Here is a 22,754-nt window from a genome sequence, read left to right as displayed (position 1 = left end):
GCGCCTGGAAGGAGACAGGAGACGGACAGAAACTTAAGTTGCTTCTCAGGTTCTCACAGACTTGGACTTTATTAGAAAAGGGATTTCAAGTTCTCTCAAGGCTCTCAGGACTGGAGCTAAGGTTTAAAGAAGGCTTATTTCAACATGGGGAATAAACCAGAACAAGGCCCCACCCCATGCCAAAGACCCTCTGGCTCTCTGGTCACCACAGCCCAGACACTTTGACTTGTTAGGGCTGCGCCTTGAGGAGGCGAGCTGTCTACCCAGGGGTTCACACCGATGTAGCTGCAAGTTAATGGTAAACACAGACCACTCTCCTCCCCGCGTTCCTCTCCCTCCCTCCTGTCTTCCTTCCAAAGAGATACTGAGTTTCCCCCCCAACCCCCGCAGGCGGTCTGCCTCCTTCCACACAGCTCTTTGGCTCAGGCATTTTCCCAGCCTCCTCATAAAACTCTTGTTGTCCTAGATCCTGTTCCTTCAGGGCCTGGATCTCTTCGGTCAGAACAGGAGGGATTAACTCGCTTGGCTCTGGGGCGCACACAGGGATTTTCAGGGGAGGACAGGGATGGAGGTTCCAAAGAATTTCAGAGTAAGACATACACCCACCCACCCCCATCACAAGCTATAAGCAGCTTTATACAAACAGGGAGTATCTCAGGATCCCCATTTTCACGTGCTACTCTACAGGAAAGCAGCATTCCCTTTTTAATATAAAGTCGTATCAACCAGATAAAACCTGTCAAAGCTACATCACTTAAAATATGTACAGTTCCAAACAGAATATTACAACTTGAAGGAAAATAAAAACACACTTTTCAATATGATACAAAGACATGCATCTCAAAGTCATTGCTGTAAAAGGGCAACACAGGTGAAATTCAGTTCTGAAATTAAGCTCTTTGCAGTACTGTATCTGGAATGATCGTTGCGACACGGTCGGCCTGATACAGACGTATTGGTGTTCACAGACTCACTCAACATAAACACAACCCAGAAATGCTTTCCTAAAAGACCACTTCAAAAGGCTGAAAACATTGCAATTTCGCTTACATCCTGTACGGCACCCATCACCAGACTATCGGTACGTGATGGAAAAAAAGGAGATAGTGAACCGATACGACAGGAGCGGGGGAAGTTTGATGCTAAAACAAAGAACCACAGAGAATTCTAAGACGAGAAGGCACATGAAGAGGCCTGACCAGTGAGATGCTCACTAAGCCGAGGGAAGATCACATTCCCTGGCGGGGCGGGGGGGGGGGGGGGGGGTGTAGGAAGAGGTGAGGGGTGTCCTGGGGAGAAACAGGGACTCTGGAAAGACCCAGAGCACGCAGCTCTGCCCCTGCAGGACCGAGCACAGCTTCTCAGGCTGTGGGGTCAGGGCATCGGAGGCACCATGCGGCAGGGGAGGAGAGCATACAGAACTGGACCGGTTCCATCGAAAGAGGGAACCACATGCTTTTGGAAAGCGGTATGGAAAAAAATGGAAGGAGCCCAGATTACGGCTCCAGATAAATTGGGCTAAAGTTCAGGTTCTGTGGTGGGTGACTGGCTATGTTGCAGATTTGCTGTGAGGGTTAACGAGATAGCAGAGGCCAGCACTGAGCACGGTGCCTGGTCCAGCGCAGCTACTCCACAAATGTTAGGGCCATCTCCCACCCTGTGCTATGTCCTCGGACTTCCCGGGGAAGCCGACAGCAGGCAGGACGGTTGCTGGTTGACTGTGCAGGTCATACAAGTTCAGAATAACTCAAGGTCAGGGAGAATGCAGAACTCCTGAACAGTAAGGCAACTGTATATATATATGTATTTATATATTTATATTTATATTTATGTCTCAATATATAAAGGCATTTTTTTAATAAATAAAATACAATAAAAGGGATAACACTTAAAACAGCGTTACTAATAATATAAATAAAGCAGTCCACAATGAGTTTGCCCTAAAGGTAAAAGTTGTCTCCTCTACCGGGTGGACAAATCCCATATTCAAACTCAATCTTTAAAAGCAGTTTATGACCTAAGGCTCATGCTAATATACCTCTGTTTCCTGAATCAAAATGACTGCCTACGAACATTTACTCCCAGTTTTCTCATACTCCCTTTGTGACCGCATGGCTGTGAGTTGGTGGGCAAACACAGGGCATGTTTTCATATTCTGTGCACTAGGACTCCGTCCTTTGCTAATCACAGAAGGGATGCAGATATCCCCCTCCAAAGCCAATTGTATCTACACCACATGAAGCATAAATCCAGCATACTATAGGTATGGACATCTGGAATGCAGAATTTGATTCTACAGCACCCCTAATACCGGACCCTGAAATTATATTCACTACATTCCACTCGAAGACATTCTCGCATAGTGACCCAGCTCAAACAGCGTTATTTCGCTAACAGCTCTATTTATAAAATATATAGACATATGTAAGGGAATATTGATGCATTTACATAAACAGTTGATTAACATAGTATTCTAGTCTATTTCACTGCAATTTTTGGGAAAGAAGCTTTTTTCATTTATGCTGAAACTGTTTGACTCTACATAAAGAGAATCATTTTGTTTTTTTTTCCCCCCAAGGGATGCACAATCCAAAAATAAGCAGTGATCCATTAAAGCTTGACTCAAAAGCTATTAAAATAGCTATTAAATAGTAGTAGTGTTTTTTTGTGAGCTTTTGTTTCTTTTTTTTAGATGTGGAGAAGAAAAGCCTTCCAAAGGCAGCTGCAAATGTCCTCGTCACTCAGAGGGAGCAGTAACTGTGATTTATGAGCTCTGCTAACCGAAGCTTCAGGTGCCTGTTTACAATGACGACATTCTGAAAAAAGTCAGGAAATTTCAGACCATACCCCTTTCCCTCCAAATTAAATCTTTTCTGACATTCACGTCTTCCAAGCATTGCCCATGTTGGAAGCTGGAAAATAATAATTTTCGGGTGGCATGACACCGGGAGCACAATGTGGGTCTTTCTTTTCAAGTCGCCACTTTAAACTTATGTTGTTCCTACTCTCAGAACAGTCAGGAAGAGCCCCACAGTGATGATTTTATAAACCAATCCAATTTTAAGGTAGTGGGACCTGAGGACATTCATTTTTCTCTCTGGCCCTGGTTCCCTCTCTGCAAAATGCAATAACCCCACAGACCTTAACCTCAAACCATGTTCATGACACTTTGTCACTAGTGTCTAGAAAACGGAACATAAGTTGTGCCCATGTGCAGTCAACAGGTCCCTTATCACTTCTGTGGAAGGCACTCCTAAAATTCAAAAGAGACCTGCTATCATAAACACTAGGTGACAGCTGAGGGTGATTTCAAATGTTCTCAATAATAATAAACACAGGATCAAAAGCCAGCTTTCCATCTGAAAACTTCGAACAGCCAGATCAGTTCCCTCTCAAGCCGTATCGGCCAACAGGCTGGATCCTTGCAAGAGGAGCTCTTCTGGTCACTGATGTTCTCGGAACCATGGAATGATACCACTGCTCTCAGATGATTGAAAACTATGCAAAACTAGGTTTGCTACTGAGGGGGAGGGAGGAATAGGAATTGTTAAGGCATAAATAATAAAAAAGGGCACACCATTTAAGATACATTCATATGACATTACTACTACAAAAAATAAATAACGATTTTCTCTGATTTGAATGAATGTCCTTCACACAGTCCATCCCCAGGCCTGTTTTGTGCAGGTACTGGCTTGAAGTGGGAGCATGACCAGTCGTACGCACATCCTCAGGTTTCTTGGGGTTGCTGAAGGACCCCTGAAAGGCTGTCTAGAGGAGACCACGCTGTCTTTTCAGTACAGTCCTTCGACCCATGTGGCAAAATAAGAGGATTCCAACTTAAAATTTTGTTCTCTGTTTCTGAATGGACACAGCTGTCTCCTGAAAAACACAAAGGTTTGGGAGCATTAGGAAATCATAAAGCTGATTTTCACAACACAGTCTAAAAATATTACTTTGATCAATAAAGAAAGAATCATGAGCAAGAGTAGAGCCAGTTGTGTTGAGTTTGACTTTGAGAGAGGAAGTAGGTTTCAAAGATCTAAAATAAAGCTGAGCTCTCATGGACAGTTGTACAATTCACCTGAGGGCTAAAAGCAAAAACCCCTTAAAACCCTGCAAATAACCACTTTAAAGAAAGGCTACAGGGGCGCCTGGGTGGCTCAGTAGGTTAAGCATCTGACTTCGGCTCAGGTGTGACCTGAGATCTCATGGTTCCTGAGTTCGAGCCCCACGTTGGGCTCTGTGCTGACAGCTCAGAGCCTGGAGCCTGCTTCAGATTCTGTGTCTCCCTCTCTCTCTGCCCCTCCCCTGCTTGCATGGGGTCTCTCTCAAAAATAAACAAACATTCAAAAAAAAAATTCTTTTTAAAGGAAGGCTACAAAAAAAAAAATAATAAAGAAAGGCTACAGGGGTGCCTGGTGGCTCCATCAGTTAAGCATCTGACTCTTGATTTCAGCTCAGATCATGATCTACAGTTTGTGGGTTTGAGCCCCACATAGGGTCCCACACTGATAGCGTGGAGCCTGCTTGAGATATTTTCTCTCTCTCTCTCTCTCTCTCTCTCTCTCAATCCCCTCCACCTCAAAACTAAATAAAATATATAAACATTTAGAAAGAAAGAAAGAAAGAAAGAAAGAAAGAAAGAAAGAAAGAAAGAAAGAAAGAAAGAAAAGAAAGGCTACAACTCCAGAATTAATGCAAATGTAAAAGAGGCCCATGATCACAAAATGCATTGCCCCACAAGTCTACTGTTCAGGTACAAACTGAATCAAAGCCTATTTGGACTTATTCTCCAAAATGTAATGGGATTAACAGCCTGAGCTGAAGGATGTGGATAACAGAATTTCACAGAATTCCCTGTATCGTCAACTTTTTTGAAGTACCCACTAACCCCACCTACTATTTAAGAAATATGTGAGCTGATCACAGAAAAAAGCAACTTCCTTCATATAGGTCTTAAGTAACTGAAGACTAGCTTGAAACTTAGATTTCTTTTTTCTTTCTTTTTTCTTAAAGCACGTAGTTTAATGGAACTTGGGAAACATTTTTCACATGTTTATCATTTTTATGTTTGTATCACGGATGGTTTGAAATTATTAAAAGCATCTTTACACACAGTGATTCTGTCCCTAAGCTATCAAATATGACTGGATCGATGGCATTACTAAGAACCTTTTATTTTTCTAGTAGGGATAGAATGGTTTCTGACTATACCCTGGGAAATGTATGGGGAAATGCATTAAATTAACATACACAATTCTGCTACCAGATAATATGTTGTCTAACTAGACAGAGAAATTGCTGTAACTATATTTTACACGTGTGAGAAAAGGAGTGAGCCCGTTATGTACTCTGAAATTATGATGGGATTTTCCCCCCAACACACACCAGTGGGATAGAGCACTCCAATTTTCACAAACATGGAAAGACGCAGAAACGATCCCTTTCCCCCCATTTCCATTCTTCTTGCAAATGACTTATGTGAACTCTTGTATTTTTGTAAACTATAGAAGACAGATCTGGGAACAGCTTATTCTGTGCATTCTAAAAACAACCGTATGAGGGGAAAATTGTTTTAGATTATGTGAACAGTATTTGCACATGAAACTTGAGATTGCTAATGGCTCCCGGTACCTCTGCTGAACTCTGCTGTATCTTCTGTGCACTCAATGTCGATGTCATTTCTATTGTCCTGACAGCAAGTATGCTGAGCAGGTCTTGGTGCCGTGTCATCTTTGAAGCTCTCCTCAGGTGACTGGCTACAGTCGGGGGCTGTGGAAGCCAGACATACGGGCACCTTCATGTGACTGAGGGGCTTCATTTCCAAGCCATCGTGAGGATAAGGTGCTACCACTGGGACCACAGGAAGGGGGCTGCTGCTGAAAGTGCTGCTGGTTTTGGTGAAACACCTACAAAATACAACCAAAAGAAACAGAATTGTGCCTTCAGGGATCAATCGTTAAAATACACTTACGTTGAAATACCATTTGGTGTTTTGTAATCACAGACTCTCATTAAGAAAGATCAGTGCTTACAAATAACGCAATGATTCACTCTGATTTGCAAGATCAAGAACTCAGAAATTGCAGTTAAAGTGGAATACAGCAGGAGACTGCACCACTTAAGAATAAAGCCATATAGGATGACCAATCTCACAGGCTTCCTTTGCCTTGGTCCTCTGTCAGAAGTTGTCTTCCATTTCATAATCAACTGGTTCCTGAATACAGCACACAGAAGGAAAAGGCCATTAGCCACTGGAAGGAATGGAAGAGAACAGAGAGGAAGAAGAGAACAGAAAGCTAAGAAACCTATGGCCACGTGAGAGGACGAATCTTATGAAAGCCAACAAAAACACACGGCTTTGAAGTCAGGTAATATGTTCCCTCTTCCCCCTTGCAGGGCAGGGGACACTACAAGGATCAGATGTTCGAAATCCAGGTTTTGTATATTTAAAAACTTTTTTCTTTGAAGAACTGATTGCTAGAATTTATTAGCACGGAGCATTCACTTCAATCCTGACTTACTTTTATTCCCGCCCTCACCTAAGATACGCGTTTTCTTTTTTTCTTTCGGTTCTTCAGATTAGATCATTTCTATTGATCTTCTAGTTCACGGATTCTGTCTTCTGTCATTTCCAGTCCGCTGTTAACGCCATTCAGTAAATTTTCCATTCCTGTTAATTGTACTTTTCAGCTTTGGAATTTCCTTGTGGTCTTTTCTATAGTTTCTATTTCTCTGCTGCAATTCCTCAAGTGTGAATTCAATGTTTTTATCCTCCTTTAGGTGCTTGAACCTATTTATAACAGCTGCCTCAAAAGTTACTGTCTGCTCATTGTGACATCTGTGTCACCTCAGGGTCTGTTTCTGTTGACTTTTTTCCTTTAAGTATCACATTTTCCTTTTTTTTTTTTTTTTTTGCTGGTTTTCTATTGGTCTTGAACTCTATCCTCTGACACCTCTGTTTGGGTCCCTGACCCAAGACTGGAGAATGCCCTCCGGCAAAAATTCACAAATAAGTGTCAGCCATTGTCTCTCAAGTTTAGATTTATTCAGTTCCTGCCTGCTTCAGGCTATTCTCCAGTAATTTCAAACTGTCCAGATTTCATCACTATTCTTACCTATAGATGATCAAGCTATTCCATCATAAACAGAAACTGGAATAACAGAAATATATTTTTTATTTCAATAATCGTAAGAAAAGTCTTAGGAAGACATTTCATTTGGCTTTGATTTGGGCATGTTAGGTAGGAAACACACAGAACTGACCGGCAGTGTGATGGAGCTAGGCGATGTTGGGGAATAAAAATAAGAATCTTTTGGATTTCCACTTTTTTACCATGGGATGGTACATTTCTGGGGCATATGCAAATGAGTAAAAGAAGTCCATGCAACTGTTACGAGCATCCCTGTTGGTTCAGGTTATTGGAAATACTAAATGCTAAGCAGGAAGAAAGATCTGAACCTGCAAGACAGGAAGATATCTGTCAGTTAACCAGATCCTTCATTTAAGTAAGTCCAACATTAATTTCAAATAGAGAAGTATACTTACTATAAATTTAGTGGAATCTGGATACTAGTCACCTGGAATGGAAAGCCAAGTATGTGAGGTATTCATTTGTACAGAACAGTTTGAGTACAGGATTATCTAATAGGACTCTATTTTAAGTTTTAATAATATATAGCAAGAAATACATACCTGATTCAAATAAAACCTAAGTGTTCCCATGCATGTCTTAAGCCAATAAAAAATGAAGGAAGCACTAGTAAGAAGAAAGTGTGCTGGAGGTAGAATCAGACCACTGGACTAGACAGATCATGACTCCAGGAGAGTATGGCATTCCTTATTTATCCCGTTCTACATTTTATTCAACTCTGAATTTTAAAAACTTTTCTGGGATGCTGGCAAAAGTGAGCACTAATCTCCTGACAGCCATTTAATAATGTCCATGTCATCGCCCTCTTTCCTTCTTGGATTTTGTCAGGTCTCTTCCTCTGTCCCAATACCCAGGGAGCCTGAGAATCCCTCTGAACATATTCAATTCGTCGAATCGAATACAGACTGTTAAGTAGGGTATTCACCCAAAATGTGGGGCATGGTCAGAGGCAAAACCAAAACACAGACAAAAATAGCCTTTCTGAATTCAAATACTACTAATGAAAATTTAACGGGTATTCTCCATTTATATAAATAACCTTACCTAGAAGAACCCTTTATTCTAAAAGCATTTGCTGAATACCTTCTAAATGTCAGACACTGTGGTAAGAGACTGAAAATATAAAGGTAAATAAGGCAGATTTCCAGCTTCCAGTCAAGCAGAGATGGACAAGTAAACAAATGGTTCCAGCGTGATGCAGTAAGTTACACAAGAAGGTATAAAAGACACTGTCTGTGAGACGGTAATAGATGTGTGCTTGATGAGAACAGGGCACTTCCCATGTGACCAGCCAGAGACCAGTGTCTATTCTTTCCTACTGGTTCAGACCCAATTGTTTTATAACCGAAGAAATTACATTAGGTCACAATTACAGAATTAGAGAGTAAGAAGGATTCTGGTTTCTCCAAATTGGAAATAACTCTAGTTGGGGGAATCTACATGGTTTCCATGATTTGTTCGAAATAACTTTTAAAAAATTAAACTGCTGGTTTCTGGCTATGACTGATTAGTTTGTATCAGAACAATTCTCCTGCCAAGGACAACTACAAAGGATGGAGAAAGTTTTATTTTAAAACTTTTTTAATGTTTATTTATTTTTGAGAGAAAGAGAGAGAGAGAGCGCGCGCGCATGCACATGCGAAAGGGGCAGAGAGAGAGGGAGAAATAAATAAGGTAGATCTGAATCTGAAGCAGGCTCCAGGCTCTGAGCTGTCAGCACAGAGCCCAATGTGGGGCTCAAACTCATGGACGGCGAGATCATGACCTGAGTGGAAGTCGGATACTTAACTGACTGAGCCACCCAGGCGCCCCAAGAAATTTTTATTTTAAATCTGTTGAAGTCAGCAGAGGGCTACTACCCAAGCAAGCACCTGAGTGGCTGAGATTTCAGAGAGAAGGTAAATGTGAACCCGAGTTTCAGCATCCCCTTTTCCCCTTGAGGCATTTCCCCAATTCAGTGCAAAAAGAAAAGGCTGAGGCGTGAAGCAGAAAGTCCTGGCTACAAAGCTAAGAAGCTAAGCAGGACTCCTGGCACTTTCATGGGGCTGAGAAAACAGAAATTGGAGTTCAGAGCCTCCCAAAGAGAAAAGACTTTTTAATTAGGACCCTTGAAGGCTTATGCTGTAAAAATAATGGTGAAGCAGAAACAGACAACACTTTTACAGACGTTGAAACTCAGCAGTAAATAATCAGCTCAGTCCCTGATCGGGTTAAAGCGATCTGCCCCTTGCCAAACTGCCTGCCAAAAGCAGTCCCTTCTGGAAGAAGAAAACTTCTTCCAGAGCCTCTGTGAGTTTTCATACGCAGTGCCCAGAATTCAATTAAAAATTATCAGGCATATCAAGAGAAAAATAAGTGATGCAGATACTGAATTAGGAGACAAAGACTTTAAAAGACTTGGATGCATGTATTTAAGAAAAAAGATGACAAGATGAAGAGTTTTAATAGACACGTAGAGTCTAGTAATAATTAGAAGCAGGCACTGCATACTATTCAGACTGAAGGGCAGAGACAAAAGGATGGGAAATATAGAGAGAAGTTTTAAAGACATATGAAGCATCGTGAAAAGAGAACAAGACAGAGCCATATCTGGAGACAGAGGGCTAAGAATTTGCTAAAACTGACGAAAGCCCAGGCCGCAGATTCAAGAAGTCCTATGAACCCCAAGCAGAATACAGATTCACACTTTCGAATGTGAATAATTAACCACAGAGTTTAATGTGAACAATTAAACTGCCGAAGGCAAAATACAATGTGAACATCATAAAAGCAGTCAAAAGAAACAGACATTATTACTTTGGAAGGGAACAATGACAGTTGCACAGACGATTCTTCACCGGAAGCGATAGAAGCCGTAATGCAACATCGTGCAAGTACAAAAAGAAAGTAACTGCCAGCCTAGAGTTCAATAAACAGTAGAAAGGATCCGTCAGAAAGGAAGATGAACTGAAGACATTTTCAGACCAAAACGCTGGGACAATTTGTCACCCTCAGACCTGTATTTTAAGAAATCCCAAAGGGAGTTTTTCCAAGTTGAAGGAAATGACTACCAGCACAGAGAAGAAAGGAAATCCTGAAAAGAACGAACAGTAACAAAAAAATGTAGTGTCAGGAATTCTGAATAAATACTGACTTCAAAAAACAGTAGCTGTAATGTCTTAGAGAATTTTACGTATCTGTAGAATGAAAACGTGACAAAAATAACACAAAACCCTGAAGAAGGAAATGAGTGAAAATGGTCTAAAGTGTTTTATTGCCTAAGAAGTGGTCAAAGTACTGATGTATACGGGACTCCGATTAAAGTCATAATGTCTAGCACCAAGCACATAGTTTGTGGCACATTAGTAGGACCTCAAAAATGTTGAACTAATAAATAATAAACATTAAAACATCAGCCATTTTTTATATCCTTTTTCTTAAGTAAGTAAATTCATCATCAGAGGGGGCGGGCAATGATTAAACTAACTGGAAAACATCTTATAACAGACCATGCTCAGCACTAAGATAAGACATGTCCACTTTAGCGAGAATGAATGGATATACTTACGCCTTAGGATTTTTGTAGGACAATAGTAGTTATGTCTGTCCTTGTTCCATACTGGCTCTGTTGTCTGGGTTTTCTCTCATCTGCTGGTTCCAAAGATATCTGACTTAAACTTCAATCTCCTTGAGGACAGGAGATAACTGTCCCAGTGTTAGAGTAACCTCTTAAAACAGTGAGACGCACAGCATAGGCAGACCCTTAAAAACAACCCCCGATGGTGATGTTGTAAAACAAACTAACTAATAAGCTTCTGGCTTGAGGCCCCATGTGTCTGCAAGAATCTGGAAGCAACACGGAGGTCCTAGAAACCTAAAAGACCACAAAGTATCATCAGGGCAGAAAGAAAAGTTTTCACTTAAAAAAAGCAAAGTTAAACTGTAGTAAAAAAAAAAAAAAAAATACTTGCCAGAATTAGAAAAACCAGGGCACCTCCCTAAAAACAAAATAGTATAAATTAATAATTTGTTGAGGTAGCTCTAAGAGGAATTAATGTTAACGTAAAATAATGTTAACACAAAATAATGAAGACTCACCAGATAGTCAGAGGCCTTAAATTCTTCTGTTGCTTTCCTTTTAGTTTCTTTTTTTCTGCTCACTTCTTCAATTTAAAGCAAAGGATGACATATTTGTTTGTTTGTTTGTTTGGCTCCATGCCTAGCGAGGACCCCCACACAAGGCTTGATCTCATGACCCTGAGATCAAGACCTGAGCTGAGATCAAGAGTCAGCTGCTCAACCGACTGAGTGATCCAGGTGCCCCAAAGGATGAGCTTTTTCGATGAAGTGCAAGGGCGATTTGCTGGGAGGCAGTGGAGGTGAACTACATGGGTGGGGCAGGACTAAGGGGATGGCCAAGACAGAGGGGCCATGGCCAACTGTGACGGATGATAACCTGCTTTTCTGTGCCGGAGAAAACACATAGATGAAATATTCAGCTGTTTTACAAGAAGTGACGCATATTTAGCAAGAAAAAAAAGAAGTACAATTTAACTGTTCCCTATTCTTTGGTATCTATTTTTCAGATAAGTGAAACAGAAGAGGACAGCAGTTTACTTTGTTCTGAATTGTGACTCTCAACAGAACAGTGTTGACATTGATCATACTTTGGTTAGATTACCCACTTTTCAACATGCTGAACCACACTGATAAAATTTTCTAGTACACCAAATCCTAACCCCTAATCATCAGGAATTAACCTTTTTTTTAATGTTTATTTTTGACGGAGCGTGAGTGTGGGAGGGGCAGAGAGAGAAGGGGACAGAAGATCTAAAGCAGGCTCCAGGCTCCGTGCTGACAGAGGAGAGCCTGATGCGGGCCTCGAACTCACAAACCGTGAGATCATGACCCGAGCCTAAGTCGGACGCTTAACCGACTGAGCCACCCAAGTGCCCCAGGAATTTACCATTTGGATAACTACATGGAAATCATTTTTCTGTTCCAGGTATCTACATGTATCAACATAAAAATGGCTTTAACTTGGGGGTTATGTGCTAAGACACAAGCATAGATGACAAAGTATATGAAAAAAGAATATCATAGGGGCAAATGGGTGGCTCAGTCATTAATCCATCTAACTTTGGCTCAGGTCATCATCTCACGGTTTGTGAGTTCAAGTCCCACGTCAGGTGAGCACCAGCCCCACTTCAGGTGAATCCCGCTTCTCTCATTCTATGTCTTCCTCCCTCTCTCCCTTTTTCCCTCTGTCCCTCCTGGGATTCCCTCTCTGCTCCTCGCTTACTTGCACCCTCTCTCTCTCTCAGAAAATAAAAATAAATTAAATAAATAAAAAATAAATGAATAAACGAAAAAGGACTATAATACCTGTTCTGAATAGAATTAAGAAGATAGCATGTGGAAACACTTTTGCTGATTAACACTTGAATTAAAATCGCTAAAGCAAGCGGGTAATCACAAAAAATAGTGATGTGTATACATGTAAACTTCAAAGACCCAAATCTATAGGCAGTGAATGAGAGAACATGTCAAATGAGTAGGTCTACAAATATAGGACATTTATCAAGCTGCTCTTACAATGCACACTTTACAGTTTATACAGGCACAAAGAGTTTGTAGTTTCACTACCTTAGGCTTCTCAAATAATCCTTCAATTTCAGTTATTATTGGCTTAAGGTAGAGTGAAAGTTTTCACTGAGCTGTCTCTGACTCAATGAAACTACTTTGCTTAATTTTAAATGTAAAAACACTGGGTAAATAGAGCCCTGGGCATCTTGCCACGTACAAAAATGTGTGCTAAAATTAATTCAGGTGGTCTGGGGCCTGTTAGTTTACTAAGATCTCTTTCGGTTAACAGGAAAGACCTGACAAATTGGTAAGATAGAAAAAGGATCGTTACGGTGTCATAAAAGTAATGAAATAGTCTTTAACCAACAATCTGGATAGCACACACTAGGAAACAGAAGATTGGAACAGTGGCACAGGACTGTGTTTCGACGAGTATGTTGTTTAGTATTTGACTAAAGATATTTTGGACATTCCAGAAAAACTATATAGGACCTCTGAAATATTTTCTAGAGAAGTGGCCCATTTCTGTTTACACAGTTAAATATTTGTTAAGTGTGACTGATTATGTACAGAATGGCTCTGATCAGGTAATTGTATAAATTTTGCATTAAGTTTCCTCTTTTTTTTTCTAAATTTTTTTTTAATGTTTATTTATTTATTTTTTTTTTGAGAGAGAGAGAGACAGAGACAGAGACCAAGCAGGGAAGGGGCAGAGAGAGAGGCAGACACAGAATTGGAAGCAGGCTCCAGGCTCCGAGCTGTTAGCACAGAGCCCGACGTGGGGCTCGAACCCACAGACTGCGAGATCATGACCTGAGCCGCAGTCGGCCGCCCAACCGACTGAGCCACCCAGGCGCCCCTTAAGTTTCCTCTTTTGATGATCCCTGAAGGGCAAAGACTGACTATCCATGGATCTCTTGGATGTGCGATACTCATTTTCATGAGTATGTTCTTGAAACTTCCGAAATACTCACATCTTGGTGGTGGTTTGTTTTAATACTCAGCTTACTGGGTGCCTGGGTGGCTCCGTCAGTTAAGCATCTGACTCTTGACTCCGGCTTTAGGTCATGATCTCCAGTTCATGAGTCTGCACCTTGAGTCAGACTCCATGGTAGAGGCACAGAGGCCGCTTGGGATTCTCGCTTTCCCCCTCCGTCTGCCCCTCCCCTGCACACAGGCTCTCTCCCTCTCAAAATAAATAAATAAACTTAAAGTAAATACTCAGCTTATTTCTGTTTCCTCTTGCTTCAGTGTCTCTGTCACATTGCTGATCCAGCCCTTATTTTTGGAGGCTCATCAGTTACTATGCAACAGAAGCCTGATGACATTCCTCCAGGGCCACGGCTGTCCTCCACTCTCATTGTACATTCTTTGTTGGATGCAACGACCCCAGTCTCAGAGTGGGAGTTGCCCTTTGGGAATTACTTTACTGTGACCGTCACAAAATAGATGACAATAAACGACTGAGTAAATTACTGAACATGGCAAGCTCACACACATTGTCTTACAAATAAAAGACCAAAAACACTATCCTAACCACCTGACTCCCTGATGACAGGCCACTGTTCTCCATATTATAAGTAGGAAATATGGAACTTCCTCAGAAGGATGGTACTGATCAATTTTAAAAATTGGACACAATGTGGGAATGCAAGCTGGTGCAGCCACTCTGGAAAACAGTATAGACGTTCCTCGAAAAACTAAACATAGAACTACCCTACGACCCAGCAATTGCACTACTAGGCATTTATCCACGGGATACGGGTGTGCTGCTTTGAAGGGACATATGCACCCCCATGTTTATAGCAGCACTATCAACAATAGCCAAGGTATGGAAAGAGCCCAAATGTCCATCAATGGACGGATGGATAAAGAAGATGTGGAATATACATACAATGGAGTATTACTCGGGAATCAGAAAGAATGAAATCTTGCCATTTGCAACTATGTGGATGGAACTGGAGGGTATGGTGCTAAGTGAAATGAGTCAGTCAGAGAAAGACAAAAATCATATGACTTCTCTCATATGAGGACTTTAAGAGACAAAACAGATGAGACTCATAAGGGAAGGGAAACAAAAATAATATAAAAAAACAGGGAGGGGGACAAAACAGATGAGACTCATAAATATGGAGAACAAACTGAGGATTATGGGAGGGGTTGTGGGAGGGGGGATGGGCTAAATGGATAAGGGGCACTAAGGAATCCACTCCTGAAATCATTGTTGCACTACATGCTAACTACTTTGGATGTAAATTTTTAAAAATAAAATTAAAATAAATAAGTAAATAAATAAATAAATAAAATAGGTCAAGGGGATGAAAAGTACAGCCAATAATAATACAATAATAATATATTAACATAATATATAATAACAGCCAGTGACAGTCAATAATATAATAATAATAATAATAATATAATAACATCCAGTGACAGATGGTGACATTTACTGTTGTGAGCATTACATAATGTATTAATTATTGAATCACTATCTTGTACATGTAAAACTAACATAACATTGTATGTCAACTATACTTCAATAATAAAAAATTTTAAGTAACAAAAAAAAAAAAAACTAGACACAATGTTTTGAATTTTTTTTTCTTAGGGAATTGGGCAGATTACCACAGATGGAAGAGAAACCAAACCTTAGGTTTTATGTGTTTGCTGCCTTTGGTTTTTATGGCTAGTTCTGAAGTAGCTACATGATCAGCAATAGATAGATGAAGTCATAACAAATTCACTTGCTGGAGCAAAGAATTTAGATGTACTCAACAAGCAGTCACTTTCATACTTCACAAACCACCTGGGTAGCTCTAATCGTAGGCCAGAAAGAGCTAGTGCTATAATGCAATGTTTGCATACTCATCTTGACACATTATTTTTATCTGCGTCTATCTGATTATCAGTGAAAGGTTCCAAATTGGTTAAAAAGTGTCCCCAAGCTCAGCAACACACAGACTTTCAAGGATGTCCTCATGCAAGAGCTTGGGGATCATTCATACGATCTGTGCTTCCTAAGGCACCAGTCCCAGTCAAGTGATTTCTCCTTTGACCATCAGCCATGTATAGCTTGCACTTTTTCTTCCCAGGTGGATTATATACATTTCTCCAAGCTGGTTTTTACTTGGCTACTTCCTGCCCACTTCTAATCTCCCTAGGACCCTTAATTTCTTGTTTTTTCCTGATGGGACCTCTCAATTCATTCATCTGTGAATTCCATCAGTGTCCTCTCTACTCTTTTTCTACACATTATCAAGACTGATGATAAACAGGCAGGATTTAACCTCAATCCTTTCCCATTAAACTAGCCAAGCAACTGACAAACCCCATTTGATTACATATCCAGAACTGCTCCACTGCCTTTTAAATTGAGAAGAGAAGGGGAAAGACAGAAAGCTTTTGATTTATTTGATTAAAATCTGTTACATTCTTGAAATGCACAAGGATTTCTCAATTAAGTCTTCAGTGCAGGGGATTGGCTCCCCACAAAGGTGCATTAAATATGCTTCTTTCTAGCTGTCCATCGTGAGCTATTACATATCACTCTTAAAACCCGAAAAGGGTTCAAATTAGCTGAACATGATGAAGCAGGCAGTCATTTACAACATGCCACAAAAGCACTAGCACATCAAATAAAACTCGACAGACTGCTGGAGTGCACGTTCCCCTCTTACCTGTTCTCAAATTTTCACATCAGGACTCCAATTTAGACAATAAAGGCAACGTTTTCTCTTCAGATAGTTATGACCAAAACAGACGGATGGTAAAAGGGGTCTAAGGCTGGCACTGATTTGTTTCTTAAGTCCCCACTCTACAAAACATGTTTAAGTTTAAACCCAAGAAAGCACGGCAGGACACTGCACGGGTAAGATTCCACCAGGGACAGGTCCCACACAAGACTTCATCCATTAGGCATCTGTGGAATACGAGAGCCACCCTGGGTAAAGGAGAGTTTGAAAAGGAGTCTAAAAGGATGACTCCCAAGGGTGTGCTAAGGGGTAAACCGTTTCTCCTCATCTCCTGCAGTGATTCCTACTTAGTAGGTTGCATCACTTACCTAGATACCCCCCTGCCTGCCTCTTCCCTCAACTGATCACAGGTGTCTTAAAAAAATTTTTTTTAGTGTTTATTTTTGAGAGAGAGAAAGAGAGAGAGAGAGAGAGAGAGAGAGCACACAAGCAGGGGAGGGGCAGAGAGAGAGGGAGACACAGAATCCGAAGCAGGCTCCAGGCTCTGAGCTGTCAGCACAAAGGCCGACGCGGGGCTCCAACACACGAACTGCGAGATCATGACCTGAGCCAAAGTTGGACGCTTAACCAACTGAGCCACCCAGGGGCCCCAGGGTGTCTATTTTTTTTAATTGGCACCTCCTAAATCTCTCAAACTCATCTACTTCTCTCCTTATCTACTGCAACCATCCAAGGGCACTGCTTCTCATCTGGGCTACTGCAATAGCCATCTAACTGGTCCCTTGTATCCTCTTTTGCCCCCTCCAATTTATTCTCCAAACTCCATCCAGAATGTTCTAGCATAAGGCTGTCCTACTTAAAATCTCTCACTGACTCGCCATGGCTCTGTATGACCTGCTTTCACTTACCTTTGACCTCTAACCCCTTTGCTTGCCAGGTTCCTGCCACGTTAATCTTCCTGAAGCTTGGTAAGGATCCTAGCATTCTGCTTTATGGTCCTGCATAAATGGTACCTCTTGTTTGCCTGGAAAGTTTTAAACCTATCCCCTTCTCTTTTCCCTAGTTTTACAAATTCTTCAGAGCTTTAGAGCAAAATGTCACTTGCTTAGGGAGATCAGTCCTTTCAAAGCCATTCTTCACTTTTCCTTTAAAGCATGCAGTTTTGAGTGCATGGTCATTTTTATGTTTCATTTATATCATTTTGGGAAAGGTATGTCTCCCCATCAAACTGTAAGCTCAGTGAAGGCAAGGACAATGCCTGGTGTGCTCACGACATATCCCCCAGGACCTAGCTTGGTGTTTGGCCCACTACAGACCTTCAACAAATGTTTGCTGAATGAATGAATAACTGCTTTTTCCTTTCACTCTCCTTATTTTATCACATCCCTTTCATCAGCTCCTTGAAGACATTTCAAGGCTATAAGCAAAAAGAATGAAAGAGAGAAGAAAGTCTTATAAAAAGGATGTCTAATCACTTTAAATGCCTAGGAAATAAGGCAACAACAGTACTTTAAATAATTAAAAATATAAAAATAATCAATTAGCCAAAGCTACCATCTCCCTTGGTGATCCCATCCATACTTAAGTTTTATCACTTTTTAAAAAATTCTTTAATGTTTATTATGAGAGAGAGAGAGAGAGAGAGAGAGAGAGAGAGAGGGAGAGAGAATATGAATGGGGAGGGGGGTGGGCAGAGAGAGAGAGGGAGACACAGAATCCGAAGCGGGCTCCAGGCTCTGAGCTGTCAGCACAGAACCCAATGCAGGGCTCAAACTCACGAACCATGAGATCATGACCTGAGCCAAAGTTGGAAGCTTAACCGAGCCATCCAGGCGCCCTAAGTTCTATCACTTTGATGCAAATGACTCTTAGATATGTAGCACAGCCCTGATCTACCCCCAAACCCAACGTCAGCATTTTCATTTGTCATCTTGGCTTAGATATCCAACTGGAACTTGGAACTCTAAATGCCCAAAACCAAATCCATCACCTTTTCTCAATGTCACTTTATTTAAGTTCCTTATTTCTATGACTATCACTGTGGCAATTACCATGCCATCCATGCTGGGAACTTTCTCTTCATTATGCATCTTCCTTTTTTTCTAGATCCATATCAGTCAGTGGCCAAGTCCTAAAGATTCCCACTCTAGAACCTTCCTCATCTCTTCCTTTCTACCTTCACTCCTTACATGAAAGCCAAGTCTTCGTTATGGAAACAAACTGGTCTCCTCCCTGCAATCCCACCTGTGTACTGCAACCACTAATCAAAGCCTAAACGCATCTCTTGAATACACTGCTCCCCTTCTCAAAAACCTTCCAGAGAATTATGATGCAACTGGCCCATTGATTTTTCAACATTTAACCAATATCCCCCACTTCTTTGTGTTTTAATTAATTAATTAATTTATTTTTGAGAGAGAGAGAGATAGCGCTCAAGTGAGTGAGGGGCAGAGAGAAAGAGAGAGAGAGGGAGAAAGTGTGGAGCCCGAAGTGGGGCCCGAGCTTACCTGCTGTGGGGCTTGAACTCACAAACCATGAGATCATGACTTCAGCCAAAGTCGGATGCTTAACTGACTGAGCCACCCAGGCGGCCAATGCCCCCCACTTCTGATTAACATAAAAATCTCCTATCCCTCCTGCACTGTTATTACTGAAACAACAGGGACTTTTTCCATTCCTTAAATGTAGAACTACGAGATTCAACGTGCTTCTTCAAACTCTGCTCACTATATTTCGAGCTCTGTTGTAAATCACTATGATCAGACCGTGGGCTCTCCAGAGGTAGGACGTGGGCCAGTACCCAGTACATGGTAGGCACTCAATAAATGTTTCTTAAGTAAACTACTACACCGTGACATTCAGGGTCATTCAAGATATAAACTCAATCCACTTTTCCATTTTATATCCTGCTACCCTCTACTTGCACTTCACCAGCCAGATTCTCCAGTGGTTCTTAAAGCATGGTCCCAGGACCAGTAGCATCTGTCCCAGTAGGGATTCATGAGGAATGCAAATTCTCAGGCCCCACTCTATACCTACTGAATCACCAACTCTAAGGGTAGAGCCTCCTCATTTGTGTTTTCACAGTGCTCCAAGTGATTCTAACGTATGCTAAAGTGTGATAATCACTGAACTGCACTATTGGCATACCTTTGAGATAATGAGGTTTGGTTCCAGACGACGGCAATAAAGCAAATGTCACAATGGAGCAAGTCAAATGAATCTGTTGGTTTCCCAGTGCATATAAAAGTTCTGTTAACACTATACTATAAAGTGCAATAGCATTACGCCTAAAGAAACATATACACAGCTTAATTAAAAAAATACTTTATTGCTAAAAACTTTAACCATCATCTGAGCTTTCAGTGAGTCATAATCACTGATCAGATCACTATAACAATGAGACTATAATAATGAAAGAGAACTATGACATTATAAGACTTATAATAATGAAAAAGCGTGAACTATTGTGAGAATTACCAAAATGTGACAGAGTCGCGAAGTAAGCAAATGCCGTCGGAAAATGGGCACTGATGGACATGCCTGAGGTAGGGTTACCACAAACCTTTAACTTGGACAAAACACAGCATCTGAAGAGTGCAATGAAATAAAGCACAACAAAATGAGGTATGCCTGTATCCACCCTCAGATAAATGTTCATATAACTGAACTGAAATTTTGCCTCGTTTTGCATACACACTAGTTCAACTGGTGTTAGGAAATGCAAATGTATTCTTAGTAATGTCAATATCCTAAAGGTGTAAATTAACTAAAATTGTGCATATTTGGGGGAGTAAATCATATATCATCTACGTCTCAGCATCAGAAGCTTATTACAGACTTTGCCATCTTGGGGGATCTTGAGAAAAGATGTCTCTTTTCAGTTTCAAAGTGAAAGGAGAAGCTTTACATTTAATGATTCCAATTTTCCAGAGTTGAAGGTAGGTACTTACTGATATTTATCTGGCCAATCATTAAGTATCAAAATCACATAATGGCTCCTGGGAGCCAGGTGAGATCTTTGGCTAACCTTGAAGGCAACGCAGACAAGCCAAGATTTGCCCTGAACAGGCAGACTCTTATGTAGGAAGAAGTAAATTTAAGCTGGGGTGAGACAGAAGCTGGTTTTCTCAGGCTAAAAAGAATGTACCCATATTCCCAGGTAAAAGGAAAACCCCCAAACATGAAATTCAAGAAGTTATCAACTTGAAAAGTTAGTAGAACTATTAACTGTCCACTGTCTTAAAGGGGAAAAAAACCAAACATGTATAACAAAACCCCCAATACTATACACATACTCTCACTCACACACACATAAAAATGGCTATGAGTGAGTGCGTGACGGTAGATACTGGTCATATTCATATAAATGGGATGCATTTTGGTACCAGGATGATAACACCACCATAAAGACATGATTAGCAGCAAATTACCAAAATCTATAATCAGAGTATGTTGGGCTGGTTTTACATTTCCTAGGACAATTTTTCATTTTTCAGATAAGGACATAGCTATAGAGAGATTATATAACTTCCCCAAGATCATAGATTTGGGCAGTGGGAAAGCCTCTGTCTACTTATTCTTAGACCAGAGGCTCTCTTACAACATTACTCTGATGCCTACAGTTGAACTGAGACCTGCTGAAGAGAAACACAAAGGACAATACATTACATTTTCAGGCAATACCATTCGTTTTCATTAAATCTATTAGATTACTTACCAGGTGTATGAAGCATCTTTAGCATGTTCCTAACAAATTGAGATAAAGCCTACAGCCAGTTCAGGACAAAAAATAGGGCTTCAGTGTTATAAAACATCTTAAAATTTAGCTGGGTCATATAGATTTTATTTAAAAATGTAACAAGCAGGGGCTCCTGGGTGGCTCAGTCGATTAAGTGTCTGACTCTGGATTTCGGCTCAGGTCATGATCTCACAGTTCGTGAGTTTGAGCCCTCTGCTGGGCTCTGCACTGTCTAGGGATTCTCTTTCTCCCTCTCTCTCTCTCTCTGCCCCGCCCCCACTTGCACATGCGCTGTGTGAGCACACACATGTGCTTGCTTACACTCTCTCTCCCTCTCTCTCAAAAATAAACATGAAAAAAATGTAACAAGAAATCTTAGTACACAAAATAGGCAGCTGAATCTTGCTCACATACACACCCTAAGATGGGCTAAGTAAACGATAAAGAAAAGTCTCGAGGAAGTTTTCATTGCTTTTGCTCTGCAACGCAAAACACATGCCGAGAAATGGACTGTTAGTTCTATAGCTGACCGTTTCCTTCCAAGCTCTGGTTTTGGTAACTCCCAGACACAACTATTAACCTTGTCGTTGATTTGAAAAATATAGGTCCCATCCCATTTCAACAATGAAATATCCAAAATCCAGTCCATACTCCAGTTATCTTATGTAGTAACTATAACACAACTTTTACACTGTAGAATTTTAGACCTGGGATGGGCTTCTGAGACCACGTAATCCAACACCATCCTTACAGAAAAAAAAAAGAACTAAGATTTTTGACAGACAGAACTTTAATACAACGAAACGTCTGACAATCCTTTGGAGTTACTATATACAGAGGTAGCCCGAAAGCTTCCTGAATCTTGTCAAAATTTAAATGAACATGTTACCCTACATATTTCTATCTTGTTTGAAATATTGTGAGTGTATATACCTCTTAAGAGGTTTCTGAAACTCAGAAAATTAAAAGAAAGTGAGATTTTGCTACTTAATTATCTTGAGGTTTTAAGAATAATAATTTTAAGAAGCGCTGAATAATCTGGTAAGAAAATCTCAGTAAAATTACTATGAAAACACATTACTATATACACAGGGTTTTTCGTCTAACATTCAAACATGCTCTCATTCATGACACAGACGGAAAAAAACAGATGAGAAAAGACAAAGTCTATATGCAGAGAATGCCTCTACTTTAAAGATTTCAAAAACACCAAACCTTTTAATAACATCTCAGTGAGAAATAACGTCTTGAACATTGTCCATATAGCTAAATAACCAAAGCCCAGAAAAGTAAAAACTGTAAAGCAGGGCCAAAAAATTAGTAATGGCCTTAAACTTAAGTCTCCATATTCTGAGATTTATATCTTACATAAAATTTCAAGAACTTCCTTTGCCAAAGGGGAGAAAAAGAAGAGTCCTTCCTATACCATAGTCACAACAACCTGTGCAAATACAGAGCCACTTACCTATTGTTGTTCCGACAATTTCGACAGCTAACGCGCTCCAGCGGGTCCGACTGAGGTACTGCTGTGTACCTCCCACCACCCTGGTCAGGAAGGAAGTGCAGGGAAAAAGAAAAAGAGAAAAGCGTGAAGGTGTC

At 40.7% G+C, this 22,754-nt stretch overlaps 1 protein-coding gene across 8 annotated transcripts in view; it reads right to left on the bottom strand.

Annotated features, from left to right (window-relative positions):
- Positions 1-33: 33 nt before the first annotated feature.
- Positions 34-22,754, bottom strand: part of CDON (cell adhesion associated, oncogene regulated) — a 100,492-nt gene continuing 77,771 nt past the window's right edge. For 5 of the 8 annotated variants that reach the window (XM_053203908.1, XM_027036868.2, XM_015072228.3 and 2 more), the window contains exons 18-20: positions 22,621-22,700; positions 5,638-5,912; positions 34-3,882 (exon numbers count right to left, since the gene is read on the bottom strand). In XM_053203908.1, coding sequence (XP_053059883.1) covers positions 3,731-3,882; positions 5,638-5,912; positions 22,621-22,700 — 507 coding nt within the window. In that variant the 3' untranslated portion in view covers positions 34-3,730. Of the gene's footprint in view, positions 3,883-5,637; positions 5,913-6,896; positions 22,701-22,754 lie in introns of those variants that run through there. The other 3 variants (XM_053203909.1, XR_008290581.1, XR_008290582.1) reach the window with 3 other exon arrangements.

Source organism: Acinonyx jubatus, chromosome D1 (assembly GCF_027475565.1).
Source record: "Acinonyx jubatus isolate Ajub_Pintada_27869175 chromosome D1, VMU_Ajub_asm_v1.0, whole genome shotgun sequence".
In the NCBI taxonomy this organism is placed as follows: domain Eukaryota; kingdom Metazoa; phylum Chordata; class Mammalia; order Carnivora; family Felidae; genus Acinonyx; species Acinonyx jubatus.
Note: the sequence above shows the minus strand (reverse complement) of the source record. Positions and strands in the feature narration are given on the sequence as shown.